Below are 27,599 nucleotides of genomic sequence, written 5' to 3' on the forward strand. Positions count from 1 at the left end.
ACCAGACACAAAAAACCCATATATTATGATTCAGCTTATTTATATGAAATATACAGTATTGGCAAATCCATAGAGATGGAAAGTAGGTCAGTGGGTTGCCTAGAGCAAGAGAAGTTAGGAGAAATGGGGAATGACTGCAAAAAGGGACAGGATATCTTTGGGGGGGGTGACAAAAATATTCTAAAAATGACTGTGGCTGTAACTGTGGACATACTCAAAACCAATGAATTACACACTATCAATGACTGCCTTGTACAGTGTGCAGAGACCTCTAGAAGGATGTTTAAGAAAAAAACTTAAAGATTTCAGTTTCCTTGTAGCTGAAGTAAAAGAGTAAACATGATACTACTAATAATGGTCTAACTTCCCGAGCACTTACTGTACACCAGGAAGTGCTTTGTATGGGTTAATTTTCACAATAACCAGAGAAGATGGAAACTATTTTTAGCTCCATTTTACAGATGAGGAAATCAAGTTTAGGGAGTCTGATCAGCTAGCCTGAGATGTTAGTGAATGGTGAACCCAGAGTTTCAAACCTGGGCATTCTGACTCGAGTCCATGCTTTACCCACCTTCCAAAAATTTTTGTCTCTGAAGATATGTATTTACAAACTATATGACATCTATTTATATTTAATTTTTAAAAAGGTACCCAATGCCCTTGTTAGTAAAGAGAAACCAACTACTGTAAACTCAGATGGGGGAGAAAGACAGGATCAATATAACATTGACCCACCTTAGTATATCTTTGAAGACCTTTTAAAAGGGGATTATTTTTAATTCTCTTCCTTGAAAAAAATGACTCAAACAATTAAATTTTGATGTATTCTTTGCCCAGGCTAAAATTAATGGCGGTTCATCTACAGCTATGATTAAGTTTTATGGAAAAGGAGATTATTTTTATCAGACTTTTACATATTATATTCTTATACTTACATTCTTTCTTTTTTTAAGATTTTATTTATTTATTTGACAGACGGAGATCACAAGTAGGCAGAGAGAGATGGGGAAGCAGGCTCCCTGCTGAACAGAGAGCCCGATGTGGGGCTTGATCCCAGAACCCTGGGATCATGACCCGAGCCGAAGGCAGAGACTTAACCCACTGAGCCACCCAGGTGCCCCTCTTATACATACATTCTTTATTTTAAAATCTCTTCACTACAGTGAATTGAGCCCTTTCGGTGATAGATGGGGCACACCATCACACACCCAAACATTTAACCAAGCTGACTTGTTCTGAGATTATCTCCTTAATACTGAGTTCAACTTAACTTTATCACACAAATTTTTCCACAAACTGACTTTGTAAATAGAGTGTAGCATTTGGAGGTATATGCCAAGAGTATTTATTATTTGATCTGAGTTTCTAACATACATGATAAAATCTTGTGATTGCATTGAGAATCTAATAAAGGATTTTCTGTAGCAGCAAACACTTCCTAAAATGCCTCATTTTGTTAACTCAGAGGATACATTTTTTTAGCATGCCTGTGACTCAATTTTTCTACATTTAAAGTAAAGCCAAGCATGCCCAAAGTTTCCTCCCAAAAATCTTGGATGAATTAAGGACAACATGTATTTGAAGTCTTTGAACACATCAAAAAATTACATAAGATGGTTTGTAATCAAGTAAAGGATGTGGCTGCAGAATTAAAACTACTAACACCTGTACTGCAGAACAGCAATTGTCTAAACCCAAAGGACAAAACAGACCACATAAAGGAGAATTCTCTTCTTGCTGAACAAGAGTGAAGCTTCCAAGTGGAAGGGTCTAGAATGCTTTACTGCAAATACTTACTGAGGGTCCAAAGCATGAGCAGATTTGCACCATTCTATAAAATACAAAAAGGCTAGGAATTGAAACTAAATACACCTAACAATACAGTGTAAAGATTAGGATTGGGGATGGGAGGGTTGACAATTTCTGAAAAAGTAGATAAATCAGCTTTGTAAATAATATATTTACCTAGAGGCACCTGGGTGGCTCAGTTGGTTAAGCATCTGACTCTTGGTTTAAGCTCAGGTCATGATCTCAGGGTCCTGAGATCGAGCCCCATATCTGGCTCTGCACTCAGCACAGTCTGCTTAGGATTCTCTTTCCCTCTCCCCCTGCAGCACCCCCCACCCTTCTTGCTCTCTCCTGAGCACCCCCTGCAATAAACAAAATCTTAAAAACAAACAATAAAAGATACTTACCTTCCTCTTAACATCAGAGCCAAGGCTAAATATCAGAGACCAATAAAAACTCATCTCCAAAATGTAGTACCAGTACTGGGACGGCAGCAAGGGCTAAGGAAAATGACAGCATTCACTACTTTAGTATTACTGTATAAATGACTCATTTTAAGGCATTAAACTTTTGTTTATACCTATTTATGTTCCACAGAATTCCCCAAAATGGTGATGCTTTAAGATTTCGATTTCTGAGGGACATCTGGGGGGCACAGCTGGTTAAGAGTCCAATTCTTAGTTTTAGCTCAGGTGATGATGTCAAGATCATGAAATGGAGCCCCTCCTCAGGGTCCAGGCTCAGCACAGAGTCTGTTTAAGTTTTTCTCTCCTTCTGCCCCTCCCTCTCTCTGTCTCTCTCTTTCTCCCTCACTTAAATAAACAAAGTTTAAAAAAGATTTCAACTTCTGAGAAGGAATCAAAGATAATATTTCAAGGCATTTTATTTCTGAAAGGGTAGACAAGAATTCCAAAATCAAGTTAAGGGTTTTGTTTGAAAGTTAATAAAGCTACAACACGTATCAGAAGGGACTTACCTGCCTGGGATAGCCATTCCACACCTCCCACAGGTCATATACCCAAGGTTTCTGAAAAAACAAGGGACCAAGAGAGAAAAAAATTAGTTTGTCAGCATCAAAGGCTGATTTCAGCAGAAAATATAAGCTTTTTCTGATGTCACTATTGTTCCTGCTGCACCTCTGTTGGTATTTATACATGTCCCCATATAACAGGCCTCGGATACTCACAACTTCTAGTGAATCTGGGACCACACAGTGCTGTCTTGCACAGGAAATTATTCAGTCAGGGCTCCTGGGTGGCTCAGTCAGTTGAGCATCTGCCTTCAGCTCAGGTCATGGCCCTGGGGTCCTGGGATCGAGCCCCACATTGGACTCCCTGATCAATGGGGAGCTAACTTCTCCCTCTCCCTCTGCTCCTCCCCTGGTTCCTTTTCTCTCTCTCTCTCTCTCTCACTTTCTTTCTCTCAAACAAATAAAATATTTTAAAAAATCTTTTTTTAAAAAAGGAAATATTCAACTTACTATGCAGTTTATACATCACTTAATGAGGTAATCATTTAGTAACTCTTTAAACAGACAATGCAAAGGTCATATGGTAAGGGAAGATTTCTGATAAGTGAGTACCGAGTCTTGACGGAACAGGTGGTATTTTGTAAGGGCCTGGATGGGATTCGGCAGGTGGAGGTAGAGGTGGGAGGGACAAGACATTTCTGGCAGAGGGGTAAAATGGGCTAAAATCCAAAAGTGAGATATACCAGGTATGTTCAGTGGATTGTCAGGAGTCCAGGGTCATTGGCACAGGGGTCATGTGAGTGGAAATACGGAGAGATTAGGTTTCAGACTTATGTTTGCAAATTCAATGCTTAACAAGGCTTTGAAAGGCAGACTGAGGGGTTATGACTTCTCTAGACATTGACATGATTTTAAAAGCATGAAAGCTCGTTAACTTATTGAGAACCTTATTTCATGAGGAATTCACAGGCAATGATTTTTATAATTAAAGACAAATTCCCATCAAAGAATATCAGAGAGACAACTTACATCGTAAAGAAAGACAATTCCAGCAACAGTAATCATTAAGTAAAATGCAAATCTCCAGCTGCCAAAAGAAAGAAAGATCTGGTAAAGGTGATTGACATTTGAGGAGAAATACATTTGGAACGACGGTGTCTGGAAAGAATGCACGGGCGAATCTAATCTGATATCCTGACTCTGCCCCTTGTCTGACGGCTGTAACTATAGGGAAATCACTTAGCCTTGGGAAGTCTTCACGTCTTCACATATAAAATGGGAATGACAAAACTTACTCGGCTGATTAGTGGAAAGTATTGATCACAGTGCCTGGTATGAAGCAAGTATTAACTAGTGGGGACAACTATTACTCCTGTTTATATTATGCCTGACACACAATAGACCCAGTTCCTGGTTCACAACGGACAACGTTTTGACATTAGTATTAATCTAATCCTTTATTTTATCCCCACTTAAGTCCCAGTGAAAAGGTTTCCATGTGGCCAGACTTTATCTGAAAAGCAGACTTCAAAGAAAAAAAAAAAAGGCAATTTTTTCACGTATGGAGAAAGACCTATAAAAGATCCTGGTTCAAACAAACGAACTGTAAAGAAAACTGTGAGTTAATCAAGAATATTTAATATTATTAAAGGTTTTTTTAAAAGATTTTTTTATTTGAGAGAAAGAGAGAGAGAGAGAGGGACAAGCAGACTCCCCGCTGAGCACGGAGCCCAACATCAGGCTCCATCTCACAGCCCTGAGAGCACAACCAGAGCTGAAACCAAGAGTCTGCCCACTTAACCAACTGAGCCACCCAGGCACTAGTTATTAAAGATTTTTTTTTAAGTATCATATTGGTATTTCAATTTTGTTTAAAATAGAGTCCTTACTTCTTAGAGATACATACCAAAATATTTACAGTGAAATCATACAATGGCTGATAACTGTGTCAAAAGTAATTTTCAGTAATACTGGGATGAAGGTGGTCAAAAGGAACATACTCTGGGTTACAGGGTAAATAAGTCCCGGGATGTAATGTACAGAGTGATGACTAGAGTTGAACTGCTGTATGGCATGTTTAACAGATGCTAAGTGAATAGATCCTCAAGTTCTCATCCCAAGGAGAAGACAACACTTTTTTCCTTTTTGTACGCTAACTAAATTCACTGTGGCGATCATTTCACAATATACAGAAGTCCAACCATCATTGCTGTACACCTTAAACTTACACAGCGACATATGTCAACTTTATCACAATATAAGTGGCAGAAAAAAATTTATCCACAGAAACAGTCTTTTGGGGGCGAGGGGGGACACAGATGACACAGGATTGCCATCAACTGGTGATAATTAAACATGATGACGGGTACATAGCACACAGAGCTCCTTATACCAGTCTTTCTGCTTTTGTGGATATTTATAAGTTTGCACAATAAAGTTGCAAAAAAAAAAAAAGGTATGCCTATTTTATTTCATGATTTCTGAACCAATAATAATATTAAAAATAATATTTGTTGGGGTGCATGGGTGTCTCAGTGGGTTAAGTGTCTGCCTTTGGCTCAGGTCACGATCCCAGGGTCCTGGGATAAAGCCTGGAGTCCAGCTCCCTGCTCAGTCTGCTTCTCCTCCCTCTCCCTTTGCCCCTCTCCCCGCTCGTGCCCTCTCTCAAATAAAATCTTAAAATAATAATAATAATAATAATAATGTTTGTTCCTTATTCTTGCATAATGCTTTAGAGCATTTTCTTCAATATGCCTGAAAGCTAAGTAAGAAAGAGGAAGGCAGACATAGATCCCTTTTTAAAAAAAAAAAAAAAAAAGAGTTAACATATAAATTGAAAATTTGTGTATCTTAATTGTGAAGTCAAAATTCAAGTAGTTTTGTCGAATTTTCTATTAGGTTGCTTTTCTTCTTGTAGTTGAGTTATAATCATTCTTTTTTCTGGATACAAGTCCTTTGTCAAATATACCTATTGGGACATTTTTTCCCATTCTATGTTTTCTCTTTTTGTTTTCTTCTTTTTTTCCTTTAAAAAAAATTTTTTTTTCTGTGTTTGAAAATTCATTGTTTAGGCACCACACCCAGTGCTCCATGCAATACGTGCCCTCCTTAATACCCACCACCAGGCTCACCCAACCCCATTTTGTAGATGGACTGTCAGGCTCATCAAAGGCAAAACCAGTTCCCCAGCTCCCACACCTAAGCAGGTAACACAGCTGAGGCTGAGGGCAGGTCTCTGGACTCCGAAGCCAGTGGTTCTTCCTGAACATTGTCCTGCCTACAGGCCGGATGATCATCTTTCTTCCTGGCTTGTTTTGATAGAAAAAAAGTAGGATCCCAGTCTTCAGAAATCTGAACCATAAAAATACCCAAAGAACATTTGATAAGTAGAGCCGGCTGAGGCCTGCCCATCCTTGTTATGTTCACAGCCCATCCGGCAAAGGCCCACACTTAGACTCAAAGAGCATATCCTTGGCTCCCTAGACTCAAAGAGCATATCGCGGCCAAACAGGAACAGAAAAAGTAGGATCGGACCTGCCGGCCCCAGAGGAAGCCGTGAGTCTAGGTGGCACATCTCGAATTGTTCTTTTCTCCGGTATTTGCTGACCTCTTGACTCTGTGCCAGGCGCTGTGCTCATCCCGTGGGTGTTGTCACATGTTTATCTTCACAACAGGTTTCTGGACTAGGAACAGTAGATAAGGTGGTGACCACAGAGGGACACAGAGGTTGGGAGAGATCATGTAATGACCCCCGAGGCTGTGCAGGGGACATTGGATGTGAATGCCAAGCCCAAGCGTCGCACTTTCCTTAACTGGTCCTGGTAGGCTCCATTATGCTCTCCCGGGGGTTCTCAAAGTGTGCGCCAGGGATTCCTGGCGTCAAAATATTTGCATAACATGACTCCCACGTTATTGCCATTTTCACTCATCCCCTCACAGGAACAGCGATTTCCAGAGGCTCAGTGCAGGAGATACCAGCATCACTAAGAGTTGATATGATGTGCGTTTGTGTATTCTTTTTTTTTTTTTTTAAGATTTTATTTATTTGTTTGACAGACAGAGATCACAAGTAGTCAGAGAGGCAGGCAGAGAGAGAGAGGAAGCAGGCTCCTCACTGAGCAGAGAAGCCCAATGCAGGGCTCGATCCCAGTACCCTGGGACCATGACCGGAGCCAAAGACAGAGGTTTTAACCCTCTGAGCCACCCAGGTGCCCCATCGTTTGTGTATTCTTATGTTTTATAAATGTCTCTACCTTCATTTCTAGTATTGGTAGCCGTAACATACACAAACAAGTGCTCTTTGGGGTCCTTCAGGGTTATTCAGAGGACAAATAGGGTTCTAAAACCAAAAAGTTTGAGAACCGCTGCACTTCCCTAATTGTGAGATGAATGATAAAGTACTTGTTGATGTTGTTTTACCTGTTTCAGATGAAAAAGATAGTAAAACTGTCCTCCCCTCCTTTTTTTTCCAGGAAAGCCTAAGAAAAATGAAATTAGAAGTAAAAAAATTTCTTGGAAAAAAAGAAAAATCCAGAAAATGATTGGTCAGGCCCAGATGGCAAATGCAATCTTGAGCAATGGAGAGAGAAGCCGGCAAGGCCAGCAATGGGGCTAAGGAGGGGGCAAGGCCCAGTGGAGCAGGCAGGGACCTGTCCCTGGGTCAGCAAAGGCAAGATGGCAGCCCAGCCAGCCAGAGGGGAGCCCTCCCTCCAGAGTTAGGAGAGCTCCCTGTCTATCTACATCAGCTCCTTGGAAATTACCTGGGATCTTTGTAATAAACTTTTTGCTGCTAGATGGAAATGTTTATTTAAAAAGAAAAGTGGACAGCTAATATGGAGTTTACTTTAAAAATAAAGGATGCACTGTGGTTTAAAATCCTGAATTCTGCAGAACAGGGTTTAGGGGTCATCATTTTTAAATGTAACCAATTACTATAGCCAAGATATGGAAGCGACTTAGTGCCCATCGACAGATGAATGGATAAAGAAGATGTGAGATACACACACACACACACACACACACACACACGAATACTAGTTGGCTATAAAAAAATGAAACCTTACCATTTATGCAACATGGATGGAGCTAGAGCGTATTAAGCTAAGTGAAATAAATCAGACAGTCTAGAAAGACAAATACCATATGATTTCACTTACACATAGGGTCTAAAAAAGAAAGCAAGTGAACAAATAAAACAAAATAGAAACAGACTCACAGCTACAGAGAACAATCTGGTGGTCGCCAGAGGGAGAGGGTAGGGGTGAAACAAGGGAAGGAGAGTCAAAGGTGCAAACTACCAGTTATTAAGTATATAAAACTTGGGGACGCAGAGTACAGCACAGGGGATACAGTTAATAATACTGTAACAACTTTATATGGTGGCAGACAGCTGCTGGATTTATTGTTGTGATCACTTCCGAATGTATGTAGATGTCCAATCACCATGTGAAACTAATCCAATTCTGTAGGTCAATTATATATCAATTTTAAAAAAAAGGAAGTCATCAAGGAAATAAAACAGTAAACTTAAAACCTCCTGATATTATAGAGGAGTTTCTGCCTTTGGGCGAGTCATTGTTAAAGCTCGGTGTTGGGAAATAAGTTTTCTGAGATTTCCCACATGCCTGGGGCTAGGTGTCTCTTACTATGATTCCCACAGCACATCACGTTGCTGGAGGAATAAAGCACAATCTTCATACGATTCAGTGGCTTGGCATTTTGCTTGATTTATTAAGTCTACAATGGTGTTCTGACTTTGAGGAAATTTGTGGTATCTGTAAAGAAGAAGGTAAAGCTTGCATTTGGTCTGTTGGCCCGCTTCTATATCCTGAATACATTGTTCACATTCTTTCTCTGCCTCTTTGCCTTCCTTGAAACAAACTCCCTTCAAATCCTGAATTCTTTTCTCATGGAAATCCCAGCTCAATCCTCAAGGTCCATGTTGCCACTCCCTCCTCTAGGTCTGACCTCTAAAAAGCCTTCCTCTACTGTAACCAGCTCTACCGACACCATCTGCTCTGAACGCATTGAAACATGACCATGGACTACAGGGGTAGAGGCTCATGCACCATTGGTAGAATAACTGGATGGATCCTGTGGTTTCACAAGGGACAGTCTGGTCTCCCTGATTAGCTGTTTAAGGCTAGTGACCAGGACTTCCACTTTCACTTCCCTCTTAAAATCTAGAACTTTGAATATTATTCAGCCTCAGAAACGATGAATACCCAACATTTGGATCAATATGGATGAAACTAGAGGGGATTATGTTAAGTGAAGTAAGTCAAGCAGAGAAAGACAATTCTTGTACTGTTTCACTCACGTGGAACATAAGGAATAGCACGGAGGACCATAGGGGAAGGGAGCAAAATCTGAAGGGGGAGAAATCAAACCAGGGAGATGAACCATGACAGACTGTGGATCCTGGGGAAAAATCTGGGGGTTTCAGAGGGGAGGAGAGTGGAGAGGTGGAGGGAAGGAGTAACAGGGTGATGGGTATTGAGGAGGGCAGGTGCGGTGATGAGCACTGGGTGTTACACTTAACCAATGAATCGTTGAACACTGAGAAAGAGAAAGAAAGAAAAAGGAAGGAAAGAAGGAAGGAAGGAAGGAAGGAAAACAAAGGAAGAAAGAAAGGTGTTGTAAGAAGAAAGAATCAGACAGAAGCTGTTGACCAAATTTCACATCTGGTGCTAGTTTATCTAGTTACACCATGAACCCCTTTCCTTAACAGGGATTCCTGAATTTTCTCCCAATTCCAAATATACCACATGAACAACTTGAAAATGGGGGAAAGAACAAAACAAAACAACCTGGAACTCCGCCCAGTGTAGGGCTGAGCCGCGTAACCGCGTAACCGTCTTCATTGCCTGCCTGACTGATAGCTGACAGCCTGAAATTCCCTTCCCTGGCCTGAATTCCAAAGCTGACTTTCAGTAGACTCATCAGACTCCCAACGTTAGGCCTCGTTGACCCAAATGGTTAATTGACCTAGGCGGTTTCTGGTTGCTGAGAGCTAAGCATTATGGGTCAAGAGGCAATACCACGGAGCAGAAAGAGTACCACAAAAGAGTCAGAAGACGTGAGTGCCACAGCCCTGCCAACAGCTAGGGTACCTTGAACAAGTTCCTTTAAGAAGCCAGACCCGTAGTTTCTTATTTCTGTTTTCCCTCCCATTTCATTGAGATTTGATTGACATATGGCCCTGGAAAGGTCGAATCATTTTTCATTTCTTTCACGGGGCTAGCTCCACTTTCCTTGATTACCTCATAGCATTGGAGGGAGGATCAAACATTATTTATAAACTGTAAGGTACTATCATGTACAAGAAATTACCAGGGACTTTCCAGTCTGATTCAGCTCCAGAGGAGAGAATTTGTCCCTGCCTGGGGACTTTATTTAAGATAAGAATCATTTGCTAGGAAAAATACATGAACAATAGTAGGAGAACAGGAAATGTAATATGAGACCAGTGCCACCTTGTAGTGCTTTGTGGCGATGGTTTAAAGAGACTGGCCAAGCTGACATCAGTGGTAACAACATTATCCAAACTTTCAAGAGCTAAAAATCAGAGAAGCTATTTGGAAAACAAACCAGGCCATTCACACTGAGCTTCCAGTGGAAGCCTGTGATGGGAAATGATTGCTTGTTTCGAGATACCTTGAAGACTTGAGTTTATGCCCCTAACCCTCACCAGCATCAGAGCAGGATCACAGTCCCCAGGCACGTACAGGTAAACAAAGGAAGCCGTTAAAGCTTAGCCCCAGCCTCCATTTATGTGAGCGTCTGACATCAGCTCTCTAATCACTTTGTCATCGAAACAAAAAATGTCTGGTCAAAGTCACCAGGCAGTGTGAGGCCCATAAGAAGTGGGCAGAAAGAAGGGACACTGTTGGTGTGTAGAATGTGGCATCAAACACAATCCACGGGCGCCTGGTGGCTCAGTCATTAAGCATCTGCCTTCGACTAGGGTCATGGTCCCAGGGTCCTAGGATTGAGCCCCACATCCGGCTCCCTGCTCCGTGGGAAGTCTGCTTCTCCCTCTCCCACTCCTCCTGCTTGTGTCCCTCTCTCGCTGTGTTTCTCTCTGTCAAATAAATAAATAAAATCTTAAAAAAAAAAAACACACCACAACACAACCCAGTGAATGGGCATTTGTCTGGACGTAAAGAAGAAGAAAAAAGTGAGAGCAATGACCTAGTCCACCTTTTTCACAGAAGTATTAGTTTTTGCCACCAAGGGAGTGGCAGGCGAGAATTCTACCACTGAACCACCCATGCGCCACCAAGGGAGTGACTCAAAGTACAACAAAATTCTAAAGGAGGGGAAAAAAAAACCCATAGAACTCAAATGAAAGAAAAAATAAGTGCCATGTAGCCTCACAGCCCCCAAGGCATATTCAAAGTAGCCAGTTCTGGCAAAAATCCTACTTGGTACCCCAACTGAGGCTGACGTCTCCCCTCCACCCCTCCCCTCTGCACCCCTTCCCGCTAAAACCAAGTGGGAAATCCAGAGGAATGGGCCTTCCGGTCCATGGGCATGGGGTGGGGGATCAGGGGAGGAATGAATCAAGTGGGACAGAAAAAAAGACACCTGCCCATTCTCTGCTCTTGTAATGTGATATAATAATCGAAATATGATTGGAAACAGGTGATAAAGTCTTATGACACAGGGCTGACCTCTACCCTAAGAAAAAATAAACACCAATTTAGACATTTGTATTTTTTTTCTGGACTTCAAGATAAGTACATTCCATCTCCTACTCGTCTTAGAGAGTTCACAGCTTTGCCCCATTTTATTGAGAAGGAAACTGAAGCAGAGAGGCAACTAGCTTAAAACACCCAACGGGTGAGTGACAGGGCTGGGTCCAAACCTTCTTTGGCTCCAACGTTAGTGTTCTTTCTGAGATGACCATTCTGCTCCATTATTATAAAACTGCAGCTTTGCAAAAATCTTGACTGGCCATCTTACCAAGCTTCCTGGAATTTCTTCATCCTGCACGGCCTCTCTTGATTCCGCCGACTCCTAAACCATCTTTCCACCTGGCGCTCTGTCAAGTTACACTTCTTTGCCAGTCCGTAAATATCAGTCTGAAAAGGGATAACATGAATGAACAGGCGATGAAGAGCAGTCAGATGGGAATGCGGTCAAGTGCGATTGGGTTACCAGAGCTCGGGCGCTGGAGAGGAGACACATTCTTCGTTAGATCTGGAGCCAATGATTTGAATTTACCTCTTTGGTTTATGGGATCACACACGCTGACACACCAAAAAAAAAAAAAAAAAAAAAAAGAAAAAAAAAGAAGAAGAAGAAGAAGAAAAAATCCCAACATTCGGAGTTACCAAGAAACAGCAATACTCCGTAATTTAGCAGCAACCCATACATTCGAGCTGCAGAGGTATGCTCACTCATTCAGCAAAGTTTTATCTAGGCTTCCTAGGTATCAAATCGAGTAGTAGAGTTTCAGATCAGATCCAATCTCCTCATCTTTCCTACAAGGTAACTCAAACACCAAGAGTTTTAGTAAGTTGTCCAAGACCTAAAATTAATAATAAAGTGAGGGTAAGAACTGAGGCTAATGCACTTCCTGGTCTTTCACACAATCTTAGTGATGGCTCCACCAGATAAGACAGAAAAACTCAAACAGGTGTTGGCTATCACTGTCACCTTTAATCAGATGTAGAGCCCGTGTCAAACTAATCCAAAATAATTTCAATCATAAAAAAAAGTAAAGATTGTAGAATATACTATAGATGATTGCTTCTCTTCTGGGAAGCAGAACTCATTTTTAAATTTGGACATAATATGGATGATGGAGTAGCTCAAAGGTCATACACTTGAAGTTCTTCTCCTAGGGCCAGACCAAAAAGGCACATGGCTGGATGGATCAGGTCTGTTTCATGGCAGGAGCTTAAGTTATATTCTTCAATACAGTCAGGTTTTAGAGGCTAAACCTACAGTGTTTTCAGTTGACACAAAGAAATAAGTTCTGTAAGTTTTTGAAATACCTTTACCCTTGATCCTTCATTTTCCAACACAAGTACAAGAACTATTTCCATCTCCTCTTTAGTAGGAAAATAAAATGGCATCAAACTGACCCTCAGCTTCAGTGTGGACAAGATAGGCAGGAGCTATGGACGCAGCAAACAGAAAAGCCCCTTCTTGTTCCAGAAAGGCATCTGTGAGCCAGTTCTGGCCGGTGGCTCCCAGAGGGAAAGTGCACACCCAGAATCTTAATGGGACATTGCTAACGGGTTCTAAATCTTGACTGGTGCCTCAAAGTAGATTAAGCCAATCGTGGACCAACATTGCAAGGGCCGAATAAGGCCTGCCTGGTGGTTGTACACCCCAAGATCTGGGACCAGTCACACAGTTTCCCCTGTGTTATTGTGCAGAGTTGCCCTAATTGTTCAGGCCCACAGTGTTAACAGTCGATAAAATTCATAAAGCAGCTCTGACACTGAAGACTGGCAAAGGCCTAATTGCAGGTTCTCTGTACCTCCTAAATTGCTACCTATTATTTAACCAGCAAGAAGGAAAGCAGAACAAAACAAAAACAGGATATCGCCCATATGATAGTCTGTTTCCTCCGAATACCTACTCTTACAGGCCGAGGGTTCACGGGCTGATGTCTGGTCATTGTTTTGTTTTTGTTTTTGTTTTTGTTTTCTGTGCTTTTGAGAAGACTGAATTGTCAACCACGTATTGCTGCCTCCTTCTTGCAAGCATTGTGCTAGTCCCCGGGGAACTAAATGAATCATAACACGGACATGGGCCAGGAAGGGAGAAAATAAAACAAAGAATTCTAATGAAACCCCACGAGTGCGAAGATAGGGGAAGAGCAGGACACCATGGGACCTACGCCTGTGGAGACTTTCTGAAAGTTCCACATAGGCTGGACCCTGAAAAATGCCTCAGAGAAGGGAGGATAGAGAAGCGACACGTCCTAGATGAGGGGCCAGTGCGTGAGGTCGTCTGCAGGTGAGCGCAGGGGTGTGCAGGGAACACCTGGGGAACAGAACGAAGTCTGGCAGGGTAGAGCCCTATGAAGAGGAGGGGAGGAAAGTCATGGCTAGGCTCACATCAAGGGGTGCTTTGTCTGGGATTTATCTTGGGAGTGACAGGGCGTTGGCCCTGATAAAGTCCCCCTCCAGCAGTGTGGACCGATGGAAGGAGCAGGAGTATGTCTGGAGTTGGACACTGCGTTCACTCTGCCCTTGTGTCCAAGGCTTTTGTTCTCACAACCCTGGAGGTCTGGATTCACTAACCCACACAGCTCATCACACTCCCTCATGGGAAGCAGTTCCATTTTATGAACCCATCATTTCTATAGATATCTGCTTAATAAATGCATCTAGAAATAGCACTCAAACATGATTTGAAAATTTATTTTCTCTTTTGGAGCGCAGATGTGTCTGGTTGAATGTCAGTCTTGACAATACTGGCTTCATTCACTATACTCTTATTGGGATAGAAAACCTCTTGGAAACAAAAGTCTCTGGAAGTAATTTCTTATCAACACATAAAACAAGCATTTATCGAACACCTACAATGCACAGAAAATTGTGCAAGATGTTATGTTGGTATTTCTTTAACTGTCACATGGCTCTTTTCTCTTCACAGCAGGGAAACTTGATAGAGACCAAATTTCCTAATTTTAGGTTTCCTAGAAAGCTGACCTGAAGCTTTTGCTATAGAAACATGTCAAGTGACTGAGAGCATAGCACTGTTCTTCATGGTTTATATGCGGTATTACCCGGGTACAGTATTTTCAAACAGAAAGAGAGAAAAATAAGGAGTTTCTAAAAGGCCCCGAATTTTTCATAAGCTGGCTAACTAATTTTGCTTTTGAAAAATGTGAAATGATCTTGGGTATTTATTATCACCAGTGGTAAGAGCAGCGTTGAAATGAACATGAGCTGTCCTTTAGGGCACATGGAAATAAAGACCATGTGGAAATGGCTTGTCAGAATCTCCTCATTTTAGGAAAAGAACAAACAAGGAAGTCCAGTGCAGAAGCTGAGGGCAGAAGTCACAGACAGTGCTGGCTAGCTGTGAGCAATTCTGGACCCAATGCTTCACGCGACATGATCTGACCTCCACGTGAGCCCACTGGATCCACAATAGAAATGGTCATTGTAGACACAACAGAATTCAGCAAGTAAAGTTCGGCACCCTTAAAAATCTCTCTGTCCTAAACCATGCTAGAGCATACTCTTGACTTTTATAATGACCAGTGGTCACTATTGGTATTCATCATAGAGGGTGTCTGTCATATTGGGAAGAGTTTTTATTTCATCTCTCATTTAAACGATGATGAAAATGAAACTAGGCCTGCCAGGGCATTATTTTTTTTTATAACTATTTGATTAAAACCTTTTTTTGTGGGATACCTGGGTGGCTTAGATGGTTAAGCATCTGCCTTTGGCCCAGGTCATGATCCCAGGGTCTTGGGATCGAGTCCCACATCGGGCTCCCTGCTCAGCAGGGAGCCTGCTTCTCCCTCTGCCTCTGCCTGCCACTTCCCCTGCTTGTGCTCTCTCTCTTTCTCACTGGCAAATAAAATTAAAAACAAAACAAAACAAAAGCTTTTGTGTGTGTTATGTAAAGATTCCCCGTGCTACACCATTTCAAGAAGTGCCTCTGGTATTGCGGAGAGAACTCTGACTTTCCTGGGGAGTAGGCAGGAGCACGGCACATTCTAACCGTGTGGATAAAATAATGTGCGCGACTCATGACAGCCACCCAGTGAACACTTTCCTAATGTGCGTGATGTATATCAATGGAACCATAATCATAAGAAGTGTCAGGTACTGGCTACTCTGCCTTAACAGTCAGTGGTCTCCTGTGGAAGGATCCTTTGTATGTATCCCACCCCCCAAAATTTAATTTTCTTTTTTTTTTTTAAAGATTTTATTTATTTATTTGACAGAGAGAGATCACAAGTAGGCAGAGAGGCAGGCAGAGAGAGAGAAGAGGAAGCAGGCTCCCTGCTGAGCAGAGAGCCCGATGCAGGACTCCATCCCAGGACCCTGAGATCATGACCTGAGCCGAAGGCAGGGCTTAACCCACTGAGCCACCCAGATGCCCCCAAAATTTAATTTTCATCTTTATACCAAAATTATGGCATTGATTACTAGTGTTGAATACTGTAGCTGAATATAATTATTCAACTATGGGGCTGCCTGGGTGGCTCAGTGGGTTAGGCCTCTGCCTTCAGCTCATGTCGTGATCTCAGGGTCCTGGGATTGAGTCCCGCATCGGGCTCTCTGCTGGGCAGGGGGCGTGCTTCCTCCTCTCTCTCTCTCTACTTGTGATCTCTCTCTGTCAAATAAATAAAATCTTTAAAAAATTATAATAATAATTCAACTATGAATATTGGTTATTTTGTAATATTTCTGTGTCATTTTATACTATGCTTGGAACAGTGTATAACTTGTCAATAGAGGGGAAATAAATCCAAATGAGTCAAATCATTTGATGGTCAACAGGAACAGGTATCTTACACAGATGATGTAAGCCACAGGTGACTGAGACATTAAGAAAGGAGTTTTTTGTTGTTGTTTTTTTTAATCTAAAAACAAAGAACTTGTACTTACTTGAGATGGTTGCCTTGTGGAATGTTTGAAAAAGTTCTCTAAGACAGTATTTGGTGTAATCTTCTTTCGAACTTCCTCTTTAATGCCAAATGATTTTGCTAGAGGCGTAGCAATAAACCTACAAAATATGAAAGAAAGTCCAAAATCTGAGAATGAACCCACAAGGACACCAGAAAACTCAAGCCATAACTTTTGATTCCAGATGAAGGATCAGCCATTGGGTCATGTTGTCCTTGGGCGACCTACAGCCAACCTCTGCCTTGCAAAGAAGTTCAAGAAGAGAAAATGTTGAGACCATTTACACAAGCAATAACTTAAAAAAAAATACTTGCCTGTTAAAAATCCACTTATGTAAATCCAAATATATTTATATATGAGATCCTGGAATTGGGGTAAGCCATTTCACTTAAGAGTTTCATTTTAAGGCTCCAAGAGATTAAAATGAATAATAATCTGGTTATTGAAAGTTTTACTTGGTGATACTGTCTTAGAGAATTACTATGTTCCTATTTGAAGTTCTAACTTATGAAAAAGTGGTCTGACTCCTGGGTAAAGATCAAGGAGTGGGATTGGTGGGATATGACAAGTATACATTTAACTTGATAAGAAACTGGCAAACTGTTTTCGGGGGCAGGTGGCACCACTTTGCATTCCTGCCAGTAATGGGCCAGAGTTCCAGTTACTCCGTATCCCTGCCAACACTTGGTATTACAAGTTCTTTTAATCTCAGCAATTTTACCGGGTGTGTTCTGGTTTTCACTGATTTTCTACTCTAATCTTTATAATCTCCTAACTTTTGCTTGCTAGATGTTTAGTTTGCTCTTTTTTCCCCCTAGTTTCTGAAGGTAGAAGTTTATTGATTTGAGATCTTTCTTCTTTTTTAATATAGGTATTTGCAGGTATAGATTTCCTTCTAAGCACCATTTTACATCTCCTAAGTTTTGACATTGTGTTTTCTTTGTCATTCATCTCAAAGTATTTTCTAATTTACTGTGATTCCTCCTTTGACCCATTGGCTATTTAGAAGTATGCTGTTCAATTGCCACATATTTGCTCATTTCCCAATTTCTGTGTGTTACTGACTTTTAATTTCATATCATTGTGACTGGAAAACACTCCTGGTAAGATTTGCATTTCTTTAAGCTTATTGAGACTTGTCTCATGGTCTAACATACAGTCTATCCTGAAGAATGTTCCTTGTGCATATGAGAAGAATGTGTCTTCTCTTGTCATTGGGTGCCATGTTCTACAGATGGTGTTAGGTCTACTTGGTTTATAGAGCTGATTGAGTCTTCTATGTCCGTATTAATCTATTCCCCCCAATTATCCATTATTAAAAGTGAGATATTCACATCCACAACTATTTTTTGAGTTGTGTATTTCTCCCTTCAATTCTGTCAGGTTTTGCTTCATGAATTTTGGAGCTTTGATGTTAGGAACATATATGTTTATAATTATTATGTCATCTTGATAGATTTATCCTTTTATGTTATAAAATGTTCTCTTTTCCAGTAACAGTTTAAAAGTCTATGAAAACCTAAATTGCCTGATATTAGTATACAGACACTCCATCTCTCTTTTGGTTACTGTTTGCTTGGTATTATCTTTTCCCATAATTTTACTGTCAACCTATTTATGTCCTTGAACCTCAAGTGTGTTTCTTACAGAAAGCATACAGTTGGATCGTGTATTTTTAAAAATATTTTATTTATTTATTTGAGAGAGAGAGAGCAGGGGGAAGAGCAGAGGGAGAAGGACAAGCAGTCTCTGTCCTAAGCATGGAGCCTGATGTAGGGCTCGATCTCACAACCTGAGATCTTGACCTGAACCAAAATCAAAAGTCAGACACTTAACCAACTGAGCCACCCAAGAACCCCAGATCATGTATTTGTATCCATCTCTCCTATTTATGCCTTTCAGTTGCAATATTTAATCTATTTACATTAATGCCAATTACATTTAATTACTGATAAAACAGGATTTTTATGTCTGCTATTTTGTTACTTGTTTTTTATGTATCTTATGTCTTTGTTATTTCTCTATTTGGTAAGTTTTCTTTTGTGTTAAATATTGTCTAGTGTAGCTTTTTAATTCTCTCTCTTCCTTAAAATATTTTTCTTCAACTTTTTAAAAAAGATTTATTCATTTTGGAGAGACAGAGTGAGCACAAGCAGGGGGAGGGGCAGTGGGAGAGGGAGAAAGTGAGAGAATCTCAAGCAACTCCATGCTAAACATGGAGCCTGATGAAGGGCTTGATCTCATGAGATCTTGACCTGAGTCAAAATCAAGAGTTGGATGTTCAGCTGACTGAGGTACCCAGGTGCCCCAAAATATTCTTTTAAAATAATTTTCATAGTGGTTAACCTAGGGATTATAATTAACATCTTCATGCATAACATCCTAGTTCAGATTAATACCAAAATAATTTCAGCAATATAAAAAAACTCCATTACCTCCTTGTTCTGTGCTATTAATGATAAAAATCATATATTTATAAATTGTGTTTTCATTAACACAGATTCATAATTACTTTTTGATGTAGTTGTGGTTTAAATCAGACAGAAGAGAAATGTGTTTCAAACAAAAACCGTGTGTATACCTTCTTTTTATTTCTTATATAGGTGACTTTACTGGTGGTGCTTTTTATTTCTTCATATGGATTCAAGTTACTGTCTCATGTCCTCTAATTTCAGCCTGATTTAAAGTCTTTATCTAAGGATACCATACCTGGGTGACACAGTCAGTTAAGTGTACGATTCTTGATTTCAGCTTGGGTCATGATCTCAGGGTTGACACTGAGCTCTGTATTGGGCTCAATGCTGTGCACGGAATCTGCTTGGGATTCTCTTTCTCCCTCTCCTTTTTCCCCTCCCCTGTTCACACATACTCTCTCTCTCAAAAAAAAAATTAATTAAAAAATAATGAAGTCCTTATCTAATAAGGCCAACATCTTGGTTTTGTAAGGGACATTTTCCTTACAAAAAGGGGACTACTTTTTCCTTGAATGGACCACACTTCTCGTTTCTTTACGTGCCTTATAATTTTTGTTGAAAATTGGACATGTTAAATAATATAATGTGGCAAATCTGAAAATCAGATTATCCCTCTCAGAGTTTCTTGGTTTTGTGGTTTGTTATCATTGTCCATTTGTTTGTTTCATTCCTTGTTTGAAATGATCTATTCAGTCTGTATTCTTTGTCATGTTTGGGCACTGAAGTCTCTATTGGGTAGCTTAAGTGTCACCTAATGACTAGACAGAGATTTCCTTAAATGCCAGGAACCAATAAGTCTCCCAGTCTTTGCCAAAGAGCTCTGCCTACATTTGGGGGCAAACCTTCAACACTCAGCTAGGCAGTTGCCAACTTTGCCTTAGCCTTCACTTCCTCTTTGCACAGAGCCCCAAGATCATCCAGAAGTGAGAGCTAAGGGCCTTATCATATCTTTTCTGGGCATGTGGAGAGCCCTGGGAATACCCAAAGTTCTACAAATTCAAGTGTCCTTCTGATTTTCAAGAATATGTCAGAGCTTATCAAAGTCCGCTATGGACATCTTATTTTCCAGTTTTTCTTTTTAAGTGTTCTGGTTAGTCTATTATTTGCCCCAATTGTTACTGACAACCTCAGGTAGTTCCAAAGTTAATCAATTGCCTCTATGTGTTTTAGACAGGCATCTTCAGGGAAAAGGCTTTTCTGACTCAGGTCAAATAAAGACTCAGGTCAAATAAAGACTCAGGTCAAATAAAGTACTGGCTTCTCTGGAACCACAAGAGAGGTCAGATAATGACATTTCTCTGGTAATGATGCTCTGTTTCGCTCCCTTCAATGGCTGCCAGGATACCAGTTTCCACTGAAATTGAGGACTATTGGGGTTTTAAAAAAAAAAACATTTTATTTATTTATTTATTTATTTGACAGACAGAGATCACAAGTAGACAGAGAGGCAGGCAGAGAGAGAGGAGGAAGCAGGCTCCCTGCTGAGCTGAGACCAGGACCCTAGGATCATGACCTGAGCCGAAGGCAGAGGCTTTAACCTACTGAGCTACGCAGGTGCCCTGCCTATTGGGTTTTTAAAGCTATCATAGAGGTGGACAGGGCAGGATAGGAATAGGGCAAGTTAAAATGTCACAGAGTTTATTGTTCTTTCCAAGACTCAGCTGTTTTTCTTAAATAACAATCCTTGGATTGCTGCTAACCTTTGGTTAATTGTGAATTTTGAAAAGTTGATTTTGACCATTTTTGCTAGTTTTCTGATTGCTTTTAAGGAAGAGAGAATATTTGGAGATCCTTACTCTGACATTTTTGTTAATTTCTGGGGTATAGTGGTTTTAATTTGCATTTTGCTAATGACTAATGATGTTGGACACCTTTTCATGTGTTTTCTTGCCATTTATATATCTTTGGTGAATTATTTACTCAAGTCTTTTGTCCATTAAAAAAATTAAGTTATTTCTTTGTTTATCATTAAGTTAAAGTTTTCTTTATATATACTGAATTTAAGTCCCTCATCAGATACATGTTTTGCAAATATTTTTCTCCCAGTCTGTGGCTTGTCTTTTCATTTTATTTACACTTTTTAAAACAACCTAAGGCATTTTTGCATATTGCATAATTCACCTTTTCCAAGTATACTATTCAGTGATTTTTTTAAGTAAAATTACCAAGTCATAGAATCATCACCACAAATCAGCTTTAGAAGATTTTCATCATCTCAGTATAATCCCTCATGCATATTTATTGTCAATTCTCTTCCCTCTCACCCCTTCCCCCAGGCAATTGCTAATCTGTTTCATCTTTATAGCTTTGTCTTTTTAGGATATTTAATATAATGGAATCATACAATAATATGTGGTTGCTTGCGGCTGGCTCTTTCATTAGCTTAATGTTTTTGAGGTCCATTCATGTTTTGAGATATATTTGGAGTGAGCTCCTTTTTATTACTGAATGGTAATTCATTGTATGGGTATGCATACATTAACAATGTCTTTTGAAGAGCAAACACTTTTAGCAATTTACCAAGGGAAATAAAAGCATGTGCCTGTAGAAGCTCTTATACTCAAATATTCATAGCAACTTTATTCATAATAGCTAAAAACTATAAACAATTCAAACTCCCAACAACTAAAGGATAAATAAATGGTGGTAGGTCAATATGTTGACAGACTACCCAGCAATGACAAGATATCACTGATACACACAACAACATGAAAACAATCTCCAATGTGTTACGTTAAGTGAGAGAAGCTGGGCACAAAAGACTGTGATCTACACGATTCCATTTGTAAGAATCGAAAAGGCAAATTAGGTTGACAGAAAGCATATCATTGATTGTGAAGAGCTAGTAGGTAGGGAGAAGATGAACCAGACAGGGTATAAGAGAGTTTCTCAGCTGGTGGAAATCTTCTACATCATAATTGTGGTGATGGTTACTCCACTGCATACTTGTGCCTAAATGCACCAAATTTTGGATGAACTTTATCGTATGTAAAGCATACCTCAGTAAAGCTGATGTTTAAAAAGATTTAGTTATTTATTTTAGAGAGAGAGAGGGAGCTAATGGAGGCAGGGGGATGGACCAAGGAAGAGGGAGAGAGAAACCTAAGTGTAGTCCATGCTGAGTGCAGAGCCCAACGCAGGGCTTGACCTCATGACTTTGAGATCATAAGATCTTAAGATCCTGAGATTCCAAGAGTTGGAAGCTTAACCTATTGTACCACCCAGGTACCCCTAAAGCTGATTTTAAAAAATAATGATATGACTCTATTCTTTCTCCAGTTGTAACAAAGGCTCTATCTCTTGCCAGGTCAGTCTATTTTAGTACTTACTCAGAGGTTTCTGTGTTTAATTAAATGCCAGAAATTCCAGTTATGAATGATCATTTAGCCCTTCAATTCATTTTTTTATAACCATGGGAGTTGAATAAAATTTTTTCTAAAATAATTTGATAAAATAAAGCCAATCCAACTTCCAGATGGACTAAGTTTTCCTGGAAATGGCCCATACATTTCAGAGACATATAAAAACAAACTATGCACCAGATGTACATAGAGCAATGTGGATAGATCATAAAACATAGGGCTGCATTTAAAAAAAGAAGAAACAGAGTAAGGTCTTATCACCACACCATTATGTCAACTAACAATATGTATGCTTTATGTTTATACACATGTTTTACTGGGTCATACAAATAAAAAGCCATCAACGACATTAGAACCCAGCAGGCAGGAATGTAACTAGGAAATGGGGATAAAAGGTAATTAATGAAAAAGTTAATTCGAATCACTCAAAAAGAGGCCTTATGCAGACCAGAGAGCATGCTATGATTTGAGGATTATGATTAATTAATTCCCCTTTGCATAAAATGTCCAAATCAAACAAAAATGAAGATGTCCTTAAAACTAACAAAATCTCAAAAAAAATTTGACAAAGTTTTGGATAAATAATGGAATTGGTTCATTTATCCAACCTACTAGTTATGAAAATTTTTAGTGGGGAAAAACTCATTGTTCTTACCAATTGAATAACACAAATACAGCATGCTTTAATATTGTAGTGTTCTCAGTCATAGTCACTCATTTGTCTCTCAAATGTCAGAAATGAAAAACTTAGGAAGAATTTAAAAAGCAAAGAGGAATTGAGCCAAAAAAGATTTATGCAGTAAGGGAATACAACCAACCTCAAAGCCAAAGAAAGTATAACATTCCCTTTTAGAGGATCATGTGGGAGATTCGTATATGGTTCAGTATACTCAATGGATAAATACATAGTATACTTGCTGAAATCAGGAACACATCTATATTCAAATCATTAATTTAAACAAAAAAGAGAAATGTGGTCTTATTTGTTAAGATACTTAGGCCTCAAAGACAGAAATAACATTTTTTATGAAACACAGGAAATATATAAATATAGTTTTCTATTTCAGGATTATCCTTCCTGTTCAAATAAATCTGGAAAAATCAACCATTTTATCTAATATAACTGTAAATAATTATGAACTGGTACATAATTTAAAAATCTCTTTTGAAAAAGGAAAAAAGAAAGGAGTATAATAAATACTTGATAAACTGAACTGAAAGAGAAGGGAAATGACAGGTCTTAACTCTAGAAGGACCTTGGAGATTAACTTGCCTGAACTTTCATTTTATGGATATGGAATATAAAAAAAATGTCCAAGAGGAAGAAAAAAGAACGTGAACTTCTGCTCCCATGTAAATGGTTCACAGTTAGGTTAATTACCAAGGAATGAGTCTCTTAGGTTTGCTACTATTGCAGAATTGAGCCTTCAGATGGCCCCATTCCGACACCCAGACAGTCCCCTCTTCATCTAACACTTCATCAGTTCCTTATGAGCCAAAAGCCTATAGCAATCCCAGACCTCCACCTCCCTATTTTTTTCCAATATTCTTTTATAGAATAAAAAGAAAGCAGCCCTAGGCAGATATTAAGCATGTGAAGTTTAAACACTTCTCCTAAACAGAAATAATAGCCCACTGCCATAAGATCGATTCCTAGGTCCTACAGATTCAAAGGCTCTTTGAACAGAGTTTAAAAGATTTTATTTATCTATTTGACAGAGATCACAAGTAGGCAGAGAGACAGGTTGAGAGGGGAAGGGAAGCAGGCTCCCCGATGAGCAGAGAGCACTTATGTGGGACTTGATCCCAGGACCCTGAAATCATGACCTGAGCCAAAGGCAGAGGCTTAACCCACTGAGCCACCAGGTGCCCCTGAACAGTTTAATCAGGGGATTTTATGTGAAAGAACAAAATATTTGAGGTAACATTAAAGTCTAATGTGCATATTTTGAGATTATGTCAATTTACGACACTTAGTAACTCTCGTAAATTGTTACAGATAGGTCATCCCACCCTCCGTTCTTTGCAGAATGAGGACATGTTATTCCATCATGAGCTTATGTTGCTCAGTGAAAATGGTAGAAAAACTTAAGTGTACTCAGTGCACAACTAAATAAAAGGAAAAAGATCACCTTTTGATTGTACCACCTTCACCCCTGCCTTGAACCATTCTGGGACCATAATTTACTCTGAGATGTAAATGTGTTTATTACACAAACATCTAAATCTGAGTGGCTTAGATCTCATACAATCATACTTCAGACACATAGAAGAATGCATAGAAGAGTCCAGATAAGTAGTTAGAAAGTGTTATTCTAGGCTCCCCCCTACCCACCCTGGCCAACAACAACAACATACAAACACATATACCTAAATATTTATATATGCCATAAAACTTATAAGGAAAAGTAATCCAAATACAAAGCAAATGTCAGTCACTTTCAAATGATCTTCTTTTTTCTTCATCAATTCTCTCTCTGCTCTTGCTTTTCTAGGAAAGGACATCACTCCCTGATCTTCAATGGCTGCTGGCTAGTACTAAAGGATAAAATGAGTCACCCAAATTACAACTACTGGTCACTTCATAGAATGAGAAGGTATAATATAAACAGAGTCTAGGACAAAAGAAGAAAGCTCTCTTGTATAAATATAACACAGGATATGCTGAAACCCAGTGTCAATTTTACATGAATTTTTAAGGTAGTTCAGAAAATTACACATTTACTAGACTTCTTTAAGCTATGTTTTCTATATTCCCAAGAGACATTAGATAACTCTCATCTGCCATCAGGAGTATGTCACTGTGAAAGTCCAAGAAGTATGGTTATAACAAGAGAATAAAAAACCACCACCCCTGAGCCTGGTATCATGGCATGTTGGTTCAAGAACCATATATATCCCTTGAATAGATCACTTACCTCTTATTTTCTTGACTGAGATCATATCACTTGTGATTTTATATACATATATACTCAAATGCAAGGTGTGAATAATATTTTATTTATGACATATGTGGTTTAATCTAATGAACTTGAAAAAGATATAAATGTATGCTTCAAAAGGCATAATCTCCCTCCCCAGTTAAATTTTCCTTATTTCTATTGCATTCAAAGAGATATGAGGCTAGTGGACTGACACGTGGTTTTCTGTAGTGTCACAGAATGGAAAAAGCTAAGACTGAGATATTGGGAGTTAAAGCTACATAAGAAGACTAGAAAAATGACATAGAGTATCCTCAATCACTTGGGAAGAAGCAAGAATGGTCCTAGGAGTTACAAGAGAATTGGATTCCTTCCTGATGGTTGTTGGAGCAGCCTCGGCCAAGGCAGAACAAGTTGGTCCTCCACAGCTGTGCTGCTTTGGGAACCAAAAGAGTTTTCTAGTTCACTGTCCTGATCACGATGTAAAAAATAGAGCTGTCCACTGAGAAGCAGGCAATCTGCAGTGCAAATAGGTAGAGTACCCGGAAGCCAAATTCAAGGATCACCACACACCAAGCAAGAGAAGCAAGTATTTCAGGATAGTAGAAAGTGACTTGCTAATTTAGAAGGGCAGTGGCAAAATTCTACTTTATTTATGCATTCTTTGACAAATCCAAACATGGAACTAGAAAATAGAATTCGTGGTAAAAAAAAGTAGAGCATTTTCAAATGTTCCCAACTCGAGTTTAAGTGGTATCCAGGGGCTTCTTCTTTCTCTCAATAACAATAGCACATTGTTGGCTCAAGAGAAGTTGCTATTTGCACAAAAACCTTTTGGAGAGTCCATGAAACAGAGTTGGTCAAACGAACTCTTGAGATAAGGACCCTGCAAATGGTTATAAACATATGATCTGCATTACAGTTAGTCTTGGACAAAATGATCTTTATCAAATTTTGTCTTAAGTTTTTCCAACTCTGACATTCAAATATTCTTTTTGCTCCAAAAAGTTAATGTGCTAATAACAGTTTTTTGAAATAGAGACAACTATAGAGATTATAGATGAACATTTATCTTCTGTTATCATAACACGAGTATAGTTTTAATAAAAAAGGCTGAAGTAATATCTCTTTCAATTAAGTTAAGAAAAAGAAAAGAAGTTTACTTTTTCTGAGAAAGCAAATTGGTATTTTTCTCTTTGATTTCCTTATACTTTGGAATGAAAGGCTGCTATTAAAACTTTCAATAAACCTTTAAAATAAACTATGCTATAAAGCAAATATTAAGTTAGGTCTTTAATGAAACATTTTTTGCTATTTTATAGGCATTCTAAAATGATAATGTATCCCTTAGACACAGAATCTTCTAGCATTGCCTTTCTGGGAGTGTACTGTATATATTTTGTCAGATAGCATGGTATGTGGAAGATGAAGTGGGTTCCCACACCATCAATGACACTAACAAGCTCTGTGTTCTTTAACCTCCCTTGATCTCAGTTTTCCCCACTGTGAAACTAACACACTTAAGAAGACTGTGTTCCTAATTTTTATGTGTTCAACTTCTAAATCATGTTAGGTGTACATACAATTTGTAGAACTCCCCCAGATGTAGCCCATTAGTGCCCTCCTTTGAACAACAGATTACTGAAAGTTCTTACCAAGATTCCAGGATTCCAGAGTTGGGGCAAAGAAGAGGCATGGGAGGGAAAGACACACAGGTCCTACTTACTTTTCAAAGAAATGTCTAATGATCAGCAAGCCAAAAGCATATGGGATTGTCATGTACAAATGAGAGGGTTTTACAAAGACGAGTCCATCGTGATCTTCAAGATCTGACCACTTGATTGTTGGAGGAAGCCAGAATCTTTCCAACCAAAACCATTCTTTAAACGTCTGAAACATTCTAGAGAGATGGAAAAAGAATCTGTTAGACTTGTGAAACAAATACTTAAAGTTCAAATAACATTGAGTATTATTTCTTGAAATACCCAAGCCTGCGAGTTTTGAAAACAAGGCAAAAAGGAATCCTATTTGTCAGTGGGTTTTCAGACACTTTATTGCATTAAAGAAGAATTACTCTGCTCATATTCTCAGAACAATATTGGCTATGGCATGGCCAACTAAAGTTTAACATACCAAAGTTTAACATACCACTTTCGGCACAATGTATGTTAATATTATGAGTATGTATCTTCCTCTTCTATCATTCTTTGGTATGAAAAATCATTTAACAATAATCTCTATAACTTCACCATGCCCAAAGTCAACCTCATGAAAGCTTCAAGTATGTGTAAGTCTACAGTAGTATCCTAAGAACTTCTCTAGGAAATAAAGAACAAGTATATTTAATTTCATATTATAGTAAGTCCAGATTCGTCCATGTCAACAAATACCTACTGGGATTCTATTATTTATCAATCACTGTGCTAGCACTTGAAAACACAAAGATTAAGAAAATGGCATTCTTGCCCTAA

At 39.3% G+C, this 27,599-nt stretch overlaps 1 protein-coding gene across 3 annotated transcripts in view; it reads right to left on the reverse strand.

The window, feature by feature from the left end:
* CERS3 (ceramide synthase 3) overlaps positions 1-27,599 on the reverse strand; it is a 111,355-nt gene that overhangs the window by 46,324 nt on the left and 37,432 nt on the right. For all 3 annotated transcript variants that reach the window (XM_032342202.1, XM_032342201.1, XM_032342203.1), the window contains 6 exons: positions 26,855-27,028; positions 16,354-16,471; positions 11,726-11,844; positions 3,788-3,845; positions 2,765-2,815; positions 2,196-2,288 (listed from right to left, as the gene is read on the reverse strand). In XM_032342202.1, coding sequence (XP_032198093.1) covers positions 2,196-2,288; positions 2,765-2,815; positions 3,788-3,845; positions 11,726-11,844; positions 16,354-16,471; positions 26,855-27,027 — 612 coding nt within the window. In that variant the 5' untranslated portion in view covers position 27,028. The remainder of the gene's footprint in view (positions 1-2,195; positions 2,289-2,764; positions 2,816-3,787; positions 3,846-11,725; positions 11,845-16,353; positions 16,472-26,854; positions 27,029-27,599) is intronic.

The sequence above is a fragment of the Mustela erminea genome, chromosome 5 (assembly GCF_009829155.1).
Source record: "Mustela erminea isolate mMusErm1 chromosome 5, mMusErm1.Pri, whole genome shotgun sequence".
Taxonomy (NCBI): Eukaryota; Metazoa; Chordata; class Mammalia; order Carnivora; family Mustelidae; genus Mustela; species Mustela erminea.